General features: G+C 41.3%; 1 protein-coding gene and 1 long non-coding RNA gene across 2 annotated transcripts; one reads left to right on the top strand and one right to left on the bottom strand.

Moving 5' to 3' along the window:
• Nucleotides 1-3,915: 3,915 nt before the first annotated feature.
• On the bottom strand, nucleotides 3,916-4,624 carry LOC139629336 (uncharacterized). The gene is made up of 2 exons (XR_011692947.1): nucleotides 4,502-4,624; nucleotides 3,916-4,072 (listed from the first exon to the last, which is right to left on the bottom strand). It is a non-coding gene; the product is annotated as an uncharacterized lncRNA (long non-coding RNA).
• pnp5b (purine nucleoside phosphorylase 5b) lies at nucleotides 4,534-10,785 on the top strand. The gene is made up of 6 exons (XM_071491886.1): nucleotides 4,534-4,698; nucleotides 6,370-6,539; nucleotides 6,676-6,779; nucleotides 7,816-7,991; nucleotides 8,969-9,156; nucleotides 9,732-10,785. The coding sequence occupies exons 1-6, from the start codon at nucleotides 4,679-4,681 to the stop codon at nucleotides 9,965-9,967; spliced, it is 894 nt and encodes a 297-aa protein (XP_071347987.1). The 5' UTR covers nucleotides 4,534-4,678; the 3' UTR covers nucleotides 9,968-10,785.
• Nucleotides 10,786-11,270: the final 485 nt, after the last annotated feature.

The raw sequence follows: 11,270 nt of genomic DNA, 5'->3' as shown, positions 1-11,270 counted from the left end.
ATCTAGTACTACCCTCACAAAAGTTTAAGTTACTTAAAATGTGCAGTTCCTACTGCTGTGTACCTCTACTCCACAACAATTCAGATGGAAATGTTGTGCTTTTTATGACACCACATTATTTAATGACTTTTGATAATAGCCTCCATGTTAATAACACAAAATATAATCAAACCATGAATTATGATGCATGATTATAAGTTAAGGTAGGATTAGATAAGGCTTTGCTGATTGCAGGCTACCCAGCAGTACAAGGTAGCTTGGAATTAAGTAACATACACAAAAGGCATGATGAGAACTTAATGGATTGTGTGTTATACTTTATGCATATTTTGATGCTCATACTTTTGTAGTTCAGGATCCAAGTGAAGACACAAAGGCAAGTAAATGCAGCAAAGGTGAGCCAAAAACAGGTCTACAGGTCTCACACTTCTTTAAAACCTGATTTTAAACACATGGAGCTTGATGTGTAACAGTGAAACAGTCAGTCCTTCTGTGTGTGTGTGTGTGTGTGTGTGTGAATCATTGCAGGTGATATCTCAACACATGCAGCTTCTGGACATGGAGGTGTGACTTGCATAACGGTAAAGTCAGGCTTGACAAAGAGTCAGTTGTTTACCACTTCCTCTATGTCCTGAACAACAAAGATGGGGGAAGAAAAGAAGAAAGAAGAATGGTGTGTGTGTTTGTGTGTGTTTGTGTGTGTGTGTGTGTGTGTGTGTGTGTGTGTGTGTGCGCGCGCGCATTGGGGTCAGCCAGTGCTTTTGGCACATAACAGTGGTATTGGTGGACTTACCTCCGTTTCATTCATCCTTAGAAACTCCCCTTCTCTCTTTTCAGCCTTTTATTTTGCTCTCCATCCCGTCTCTTGCATATTTATTTGCTGCTTAGCTCGCTGTTTCACTTCCTGTGCTGACCTCAGTGTCTGAGTTAACCTGAAAACACTGATACAAGGTCACACAGAGTTTAGACACCTGCTGCGATTTTCTAACCATCACAGATTCACCAAGTCTTTTGTTCAAGAATTTATCTCTGTTTCATTCATTCATTCATCCTGTTTCCTGGTGATCAATATGTAATTAATTCAGAAACTCAACAGCCTTTCATTTGCCACACTGAATATGATATAATAACAACTCTCAAGTAGAGCTTTTCCCCTCTTCTCTATGCATTCATAGAGAAGAAGGGAAAAGCTCTACTTGACAGTTGGAGAAAAGTTTGTTGATGCAGAAAACAGGTGCATGAACAAAATCATCTTCTGCGGCAAGTTAGAGGTCAGCCAGCAGGTGGCAGCAGATAACAACTGATACATTTCATTTGCAAAGCGAGAGAAGGCCATACATACGTGTGTGATCACTGAAACTTCCCAGAAATCCTCAGGACTCCTGCTCTTCTTTGTGAGGTGAAATTAGTGATAATAAAAACATACCAAATAAAACGCACTTGAGGGGAATTTATGTCAATGGTGGTGGTGGTGACCTGAATGACCTGAATGGTGATCACGTCGTTAAAAAACAACAACAATGACAACAAATACTGACAACAAATATTAGCACAACAAATATCACTATTGAACTGGGTTAAACAATCAGGATGAAGAAGTATGTCGTAATGTAAAAGCTGGAAACTCTAACCTGCTGGTGGTGCTGCATGATCAGGGGATCATCAAAATCATTATTAGGTATCATTATTGAAAAATTCATCCAATAATTTCAATCTGGACCAACCAACCAACCAAAACCGCCACTCCTAAAGCCATGACTCTAAAAATAGATTTAAAAACTCGATCCATAGACCTAGAGTCAGAAAACAAGCTGCAACACAAAAAGATGACCCGGTTTGTTTCCTTGACAATAAGGTTAATTTACTGTTACTTGATATGCAGTGTATGTAATATAATGCAGCCACACCCACAATGACACCGTGAAACACATCCAGTACACAAAATTTGTGTCAGTTTGAGGAAAAGAATATAAAACTGCTGTTTGGTGTCTTGTTGCTTAAATGTACAATAAATGCATGAGCTGTAGTGTATAGCAAGGAACTGCAATAATAACAAACATACATACAAATACATAATAACAATATACAAAAAGATTTTGTATATTACACTTAATTAATCAGAGAACTGCACAGCATGCAGTGAGGAAAAGAAAACTTAGAAGCAAATTAAAAAAATTGCAAGAGGAAAAACTAGTAACATAAAAACTTGTCAGATAAGCATAAGCCCTAAAAAGTGTGTTGGAATGATTCTATTTAGTTCCAGATGTTTTCAGATCCACTGGGACGTTGTGGGCTTCAATGAGCAATATCAGCTATAATAAGAAATGAATAATGATAGTACAGGAGATGTATGCAAATGTTAATTCTATTTGCTATGTAAAATTCCTGCACTGGAGACTAGAGGGAGAGCAGCAGGTTTTGGCTGGCGTGCCCGAATAGAGGGCCTGACAACTGTGAGAATAATAATCAGCCGTTACGTAACACTGAGTAACCAGAACACTGGCTGCTCTGTGCTGCTATCTCAACAGGTATGTGAAACAAAACACACACACACATATATATAAATATATATATATATATATACACACATACATTGGGGTAGGATGCACACAGTCAGAAATGCATGCACACAAATGCATGCCTGTACGGATAATTCTAAGCGATACCCATCAAAACCACGTGGGGTCGATCTTTTCCCCTCTCTTCACTCCACCGGTTTGTCAGTCTGAATGTCTCTCTCTCAAAACTTTGACCAGTTCTATTTCAGTGTGGATGACTGCTGTATCAAAGAGGATGACTCCCACAGATTTCAGTGAACCTTTTGACCTTTCATCTGGCGCCACAGTCAGTTCAGAAATCCCAGCTCGAGCAGCAATGGCCAGACTTTCATGAAATTTCCTATGAATGTACTCAATGCCCAGAGGATCAGTCCATAACTATTTGTTTAGTGTCAACATCAGGGTAACACTGATAAATGTAATGTGAAATTTTCTGGGCACAAAACCCTCTGCGGTTCTGTGAGCTCTCCTCTAGCCCCACCCTTCAGTCCAAAATGTCAACACCCAGTACATCTCATTACCTAAGAGGCTGACTACAGATTTGTAAAAGCACTTTCATGCTCCCAAAGGAATGAAACCTTTTACTTTTAATGAAGCCATGCCCTTTCCTCTACTGTCACACTCGTTTCTTACACTCAAACATTTTTCAACCAAGGGCTGATCACTTCAGCCTGGAAGTTTATTCTTAAAGTTAGTAGCAGTGGTAGTGGCAGACAGTTAAAAGTAGTTTAACAGTTGAATCTTGCCTGAAAGTCCACCTTACAGCCTGTTCAAATTATTTTGTAAAATAGCCAGTATGTTTTTTTTTTCTCCCTTTGGTAGTGTTTAGTGTAATGATTGCCTTTCTACATGAGGCTATAGCTGCAAGTAGGATAAAAACAAGTTATATAAACCTACATCTGGACCTACTGTGATACCTCTACACCTACAACCTTAAATTTAGTTGCTGTGTTTCTTCCTGTCAGGAATATCAGGAATATGTTCACCTGCAGGGAAAGAGAAAACAGATAACATGAATGACAACAAACTGATAATCTACTGAGAAATGGGAAGAGTTTTAAACAATGTCATTTTATCATTTTCTTAATGAAATTTTGGTCTACATGTTTTCTGAAATGTTGTGTATGCCTATTTGTCATATCTGACCACACAAATTAACAGTTGCTTAAGGCCTTCACTCCGTCCAACAGCAGTCTTATCACTTCTCTCTCACAGATTCAAATACAGAGGAGGGTTAACAGAACTCCAGAAATCTTTTATCCAGGAGGCTTTCTAAGAATTAAATGTTGCTTTTTTTATATCCCGTAAATTATTGTTGAAAAACTAAGTGAATTACCAGATACAACGCATGGTGAAACTTTTTATTTATTTATTTTATTTAGTCAGTCTCCTGCAGGGCGATTGCATCAGCACCAAAAGCAACACGACCACGTTGAGAGCATGGTGGGCTCTTCATGCTGCCTTCACGTCCTGTCAGAAATCCAATTGCTAATGCTCCCGAGTGGCCATGTAGGCTGCATAATGGAAAAATTGATACAAAACAAACTAGACCGAAAAAAAAGTTCAGTATTTTATTTGTAGGCCTTGCTGTAAAGGCATTAAAAACATGTAGCCTGAAAACATCTAAAGAGTAATTTCAAATATCTTCTCTACATCCTGCTCAAAGTTACTGATTTCATTTCTAAATAAAAAAGAACACTCTCTAAAAGAAACATTTAATCATATAGCATATAGTAAGAAGAATAAAATGAGACAATCTCTACTTGTGATTTCCAGATAACACATCCTGCCTTTCAGAAAAAACTGCCTCGTTTTTTTTTTTTTTTTGTTTTTTTTTTTTTTGTTTGTCATAAATTCCATCTAGACAACCCACTGATGAAGAGATGTCTAGGGGCTCCTGAACGCCTCATTGGTTGCTGCTACGCGAACACGCCTGCACTTACACCAAACCGGAGCCTGCGGCTGTGACGCGGGTCCAGGCGTCACAGAGGGGTGGGGGCGCAAACCGGTCCCTCCATCAAAGCACCCGGTGCTCAGACGACTCTGCGCCGCACTGTGGACTCACTTTAACGCGGAACAACCTGCTGACGCCATCTGCATCACGCTTCATCGTGTTCTCCATGTCTGAGTTGATGTCTGGGTGAGTTCAGCATATTTACTGTAATGGTCCAAACTCAGGACTATGTTGCGGTTCGCGACTGAAAACCATGTGAGACGAAACACTGTATCATTATTCTGGGACATTTGCTGTGATGTAGCTAAATTCATCACCGCTCAGGCTGAGGCGGTTTCACGTTGAGGAAACTCCCTCTTGATGGAGCTACATTTTAAACCGGCTCCAGTCTGCGCAGGTGATTAAACTGAGCATTAAAATCGCGCGTTTTCGGGGTGAAGGCGCCCCTCTCACGGAAAAACCCGAGTTGGCACCATGCGGGCTCTGCCGTGACGTCATTTCTTCAAACCCACCGACCTGGCGCTCGCAGAGGGAGATGAATTATTCCCGCCAACACAAACCACCGCGGCTGCGTTTATTACTCAGCGGGCTTCCGTCCCTGCAGATGTGAGCTGCACCCGGACGCACATGTGGCCGGGAGGTGTCACAGCTGGCAGACCCCGCGGTGTGACGTCATCCTCATCAACACGTGAATGAGCGGGGGAGAGTGACAGGTCGCACGTAGCCCTTGGAATAAGGAATAGGAAGTGGGAAAGCTTATTATTATTCCACCTTTAAATAAAGAGTAAAAGGAAGACCAAAAAAAAAAAACCAAAACAAAACAATAAAACAGAAATTTAAAAGCAAAGGCAAAAGTTAAACCAGCAAACTGTGAAGGGGCAGCCAATAAGTGACTGAATACTTCTTCTGTTTGTCTCTGTGAGGATCAGGAACAGTGAGGATCAGTATCAGACCTGATCTTAAACACACCTCACCACCTTAAGAGGCTTTATCAGGTAGAATTTGAACGAAAAGCTAGAAACCAATATAAGCTTATTATATAGCTGCAATCAATGGTTATTTTTATTATTTATTAATCTGACAAATGTTATTATTCTTGATTATTCAATTAATCCTTTGCTGTTCAGAATAAAAGCCCAAATTAGTGTCTTCAAATGAATTGTTTTGTTTGACTAATTGTCCGTATGTATATATATATATATATATATATATATATATTCATTTTACCTTCCTGTAAGACAAAGGAAAGATAAAGGAAAGCAGCAAATCCTCATAACATAACATAGCTTCATCCCCCAAACATGACGCATTGTTTGCACCATAGAGCCAGTCAAACCTATTAAGTCGACACTACAGGATCTGCTGTGTGTGTTGTAAATATTGCTCAAAGCCAGGAAAGACATTCATTCTGGTTCAGTGACTGGACAGGATGTCCCCGCCTCCCAGGTTCCTTCTGTTGAATCAGATATTCCATGCTATTTCCTGGTTATTGAATGTGGCATGAGTGTGGATGCAGAGAGGTGAAATGAGGACATCATTTATTTACATTGTGTCATGCCAACTTAATGTCTCTTTAAATAGATATTGTCTTGTCAGAAGGGAGAGTTCGGTATGTGTAGACAAAGCTTTGGTGTTAATAAATGATTATCATGACATTATTACTTAATTTAAAAGAGTAAAGAGGAGGAACAGGATGTATTGGTGCCTCAGCCACATCCCACACCTCTGGCATGAACTGAAAACACAAGCTCGGCGAGCCAGGTCTTGTGGTGTATTTAAAAATTACAGAAAATAAACTTTGTCAACACAAAAGTTTAGTACACACGTGACAGATCTTTGCTTTTCTGACTCTCACAGTGACAGCTATGAGGAGTGCCGGACCACGGCTGATTGGCTGCTGTCCAACACACAAGTGCGGCCGACCGTGGGAATCGTGTGCGGCTCAGGTCTGGGGGGGCTGGCTGAGATGCTCAAGGACCCGCAGGTCTTCAAATACAGCGACATTCCCAACTTCCCCCGGAGCACAGGTATGCACAGCCTGCGGCTGGCTGGGAAAACACAGCTGTTAACCTCTCTGTGTGTGTCTGCATGTTTGTGAGCTCTAATCAGTTGCACTGGGTGTCTAACAGTGTGTGTGTGTGTGTGTGTGTGTGTGTGTTGCAGTGCATGGTCATGCTGGCCAGCTGGTGTTTGGAACACTAAAAGGGAAGCCGTGTGTTTGCATGCAGGGCAGGTTCCACCTGTATGAAGGCTACCCCATCCAGAAGGTGAGTAGAGTTTAAAACCTGCACCAGCCTGTACAGTGAAAGCCTTGTGCCGACCACGTTATGCCGACCACGTTATGCTGGGCTTTGCCCGTTGATCTGAGACAAGCACTCTTGAATCTGGCCTGGCGCCTGAACTGGACAAGCTGTTGAGTCGTTAAATGAATATTTAAAAGGTGCAGTTGAACTAGACAACCTGCAACACTCATAAGAGGAGCAGCATGCAACGAGAGCAACAGCAAACACACTTGGTGACTTCTTGCATGATCTTGTTTAATATTGCGATGGCTCACTCCAGTCACACGTCTCTCTGACTCAAATAATCTTATAATTGCAACATGCCGCCTGAGGTTAGTTGTGTAGTTTGTTGTGCACCCTCTTGTCAAGGTGAGTCTGGGACAAAGAACAACACAGTGACTCTTTAAATCTGCACCCACTTTAAATGATAATTTAGACGGTCTGTTCCCTATATATTATATTTTACATATATATATATATATATATATATACACACATATTTACACCTTCAATCTTAGTTGTATTAAGCTTTTCCACTAGTCTTTGGTTTTACATGATGAGGTTTTGAGATCTTGACCTCTAAGACTAGTGCCATCGCCCAATTACAGTGGAAATGAATTAAATGTTGTCTCTGCTACTGAAAAGGTTTTTGTTTTGTTTTGTTTTGTTTTTTTTAAATCACCTTTGAAAAACTCTGCAGTAGTTTGTCTTTCCTGAAAACCTGGACAGGAAAATCTGTTTTCGGTGCACTGATCTTGTAAATTCTATGTTGATTATCTGCTGTAGGTTTATTTATTCAGCTGGTGTCTGGAGTGTACAGTGGCCTCAGTTCACCCCTTCACATTTTGCACTTTACTGTGTTGTAGATTTAATAGTGAATGGATAAAACTGCACTTTTGGCCCATCGATCTACACATTAAGAAACAGACATTGTTTCTTTTTGAAGGAACACGCTTCACATTTCACAGTTCTGCTCTCTCTTTATTTAATCTCACGTCTTACCCGACCTTGTGTTCTCCAGATCACGCTGCCCATGCGCGTCTTCAAGCTGATGGGCGTGGAGACGATGATCCTGACCAACGCAGCTGGAGGCCTCAACCAGGACTACAAAGTGGGAGACGTCATGCTCATCAAGGACCACATCAACATGCCGGGCTTTGCTGGAATCAACCCCCTGGCTGGACCCAACGATGACAGGTAGGCGGAGGAGAGATAGATGCATTGATTAATGGACAAATAATGTTAACGTTAGTTTTGTTTTGAAGCCGCTTATGGTTGATTTTACATTAAAAGGTGACAGGTTGTAATGCTCAAAATGCCCAGTATTTCCTGTCAGTTGCATAATTTTGTTTTTTTCACAGTGGCAACAGCAGTGAATCCTCATGTAATACTCAGACTTCTTACTCAAGCAGAGGCTACATTTAAATGGCTGGTTCACCAAAATTACGACATAATTTTTCAATGATTCATATCTGGCTTCAAGATTTCAAACATGTAGATTTAAAAAAAAAATGTCAGCTCAAAATAGGCCAAACTATTTTCATTTGTACTTCCCCTCTGGTGATTCAAATGAAGCTGTCAATTTCAAGCAAACAGTGTCTCCTCATTCACATGACGCAGCTGTACCAAGTTCTCCCTCCCCCACCAAAACTCATCTTGTTGTAAAATATGTGCATTTTTGCAGACTCCTACACAGAGCTGCCACGCTTCAGCCCTGAAGCATCTGAGGTTGGTGTCAACAAAAGCGAATGTCATTGTCAAAGGCTGAAATTTAGAGGCATTACAGGGCACTTCAAACACTGTAACATGACTCCCAGACTCAGAGCAGAAGTCAAGTCAGTTTTATTTAAATAGCCCTGTATCACAAATCACAAATCAGCCTCAGGGGGCATTAAATTTATAGAACAAACACAGGATGACAAAATTATACAACAGTGGAATTTGTGTTGATCTATTTGTTGGACTGAGTTGACAAATTTCCTTGTGCACAGTGTTGTCACCTACCAGGAATCACAACAAGCACGTCCGCTTCTCTGTGGTGTTGGGAAACGTTGCGTATTGCTTTAAAGTTACCCCAGTCATCTGGGGACATTTCAGTATTGCAGCAGCACTGTTGTGTGGATTCCTGCCGCTATCTGGACTTGAGTCAACACCGTCTGTCCTCCTCCCTCCAGGTTTGGCGTTCGCTTCCCCTGCATGTCCGACGCCTACGACCGCGAGCTGCGTCAGCTGGCACACGACGTGGCAGGTGAGCTGGGCTACGACTTCCTGCAGGAGGGCGTGTACGCCGTCGTGGGAGGTCCCTCCTTTGAAACCATCGCGGAGTGTCGTATGCTGAATAGGCTTGGCGCTGATGCTGTCGGTGAGTTGTGAAATCTCCCTGACAAACCCTGTTGTTCTGGTGAGAACAGTCACTGTCATGACACATTCCCTGATCCCGGAAGCCTGATCTTTCCCTCAGCTTATCCCTGAAGCCAAGAACCCTTTGAAGAAGTGAGGGCCAGACCATATTTGTGCTCACTTTCCCAAAACATCCTCAATTGCAAGGTGTACGCTCAGGTCATCAAGACAGAAATACAAACGAACATACACACAAATAAATTCTGCTGACTAAAATATAACAGGAAGAGAGTCCCAGGACCAGTGCTGGTGCCAGATGCAAAAGAAATTCATTTAACATGTTGCAGTAAATTATTATAAATAACGATTTAATTATTACTAGTTTATTTATTTATTCATTACTTATTATTTAATTGAATTACTGAATTCATTTGAATTTCACGAAAATCCTCCCAAATTTACAGAATTTCATGTTTTTCATGTAAATCTACACATCTCTCTGTTTTTATCATCCTGGATAACGCCGACAACCATCAGTATCAAGTATTGAAAATCACTTCTCTCTGATGTCTCACCTTCTCTTCGTCGTCTCTGCAGGGATGAGCACCGTTCACGAGGTGATCGTTGCCCGCCACGCCGGGATGCGCTGCTTCGCCCTCTCGCTGATCAGCAACCGGGCGGTGATGGACTACGACAGCCAGGAGAAGGCCAACCACGAAGAGGTCCTGGAGACGGGCAGGGTGAGGTCCCAGCAGCTGGAGAAGCTGGTGTCCACCATGGTGGCTCGGCTGGAGCAGAGCAGCAGCAGCAACAACAACAACAACAACTCCTGAATGTGACAGAACCTGGCGCCCGGTCCCACATCCGCTGTCCCGCTTTATCTCTGCACACCAGCGGGAGGGTTTTTAAAATGTTTGTTTCGAACGCTAGCAAAACAGTCAGGCCGGGTTTCTAACTTGATAAAACTAGTTTCTTAGCAAAACCTTATTGTTAACAATGTTTCCACCGACTGTTACTTCAAGTCTTAACATCCTGGAAACTGGTCCATTTTCTTTACATTCCTCTATCAGCAGTGTTTACCTTTCTGAGATGTACAGATGCATGATACTACTTTAGCGCAGTAGTTCACAAATTCCTGCTGCGACACACTGTACTGTATTCAGCCAACTGTAGTGTTTCAGTGAAACAGCTTATTGTAAATTCTAACTGAATAACTTTTAACTTAATATAAAATATTTATTGTTGCAGTTCTTACATTCCCTGATATCAATTAACTACCCACACAAATACAGTGATGTTCACATTTTTGATGTACATATCTTCATGAGTTCATAGCTCGAAGAATATGGAAATAATAATTTCATATAGTGCAAAAAAGAAAAAGGTGTCAATTTTATAAAATATTTAAGTATTTAAGTGGTGTTTTTTATTCGTTTTGATGGTGTCTGTGATGGACACAGTTGAGGAAAGGGGTGGTATCAGTTGCCAAAGTGTGTAGATTTGATTTAAGTCTCTTTCCATGTCTTAACACTGTGTTAAACTAACAGATTGGGTTTTTTGGCTGTCTGTGCTTTTAGAGGTACTTAACTCAAAACTGTACAAACTGTGGATCTGCTTTTACAATAAAAAGACTCAATTTGGCAACAATGCAGTCTTTGTGTGCTCATCTGCTGTTTCTTCGTTGGAGGGATGTATCAGACCTTTCCCCTGCAGAGGGCCACCAGTCACAGTCTTTGTACATTTATTCAGCAGACGCTTTCATAAAAGCGAGGGACATCACTAAAGCTTCAGTGTGGGAGGAAACCTTGGTGTCAGCACCAAGGACAACATTTATCTGATAACCGCAAAGAGATCAGGTGAAGAAGTGCATGTTAGGATCTTGTCAAAGGTGTTAGGAGAGGAGGTGCTCGCAGAAGAGATGAGTCTTCAAGAGATAATTGAAGGAAGAGAGAGACACGCCTGCTCTGATAGCATTCAGTAGCTTGTTCCACCATCAGGAACCACAGACAGCAACAGTCCAGACTGAGATTTCCTATCAGTTGGTAGGTTGGATTGGTAGCCAGTGGAGATCCACCCTCAAATCATACTATATTTTATTTATATATATATATATATATATATATATATATATATATA

The sequence above is a fragment of the Trachinotus anak genome, unplaced genomic scaffold (genome assembly GCF_046630095.1).
Source record: "Trachinotus anak isolate AG129_WGS33_773 ecotype Australia unplaced genomic scaffold, CSIRO_AGI_Tana_v1 ptg000012l, whole genome shotgun sequence".
Classification (NCBI taxonomy): Eukaryota; Metazoa; Chordata; class Actinopteri; order Carangiformes; family Carangidae; genus Trachinotus; species Trachinotus anak.
The sequence above is the reverse complement of the archived record's forward strand: the minus strand, read 5'-3'. Positions and strand labels throughout refer to the sequence as shown.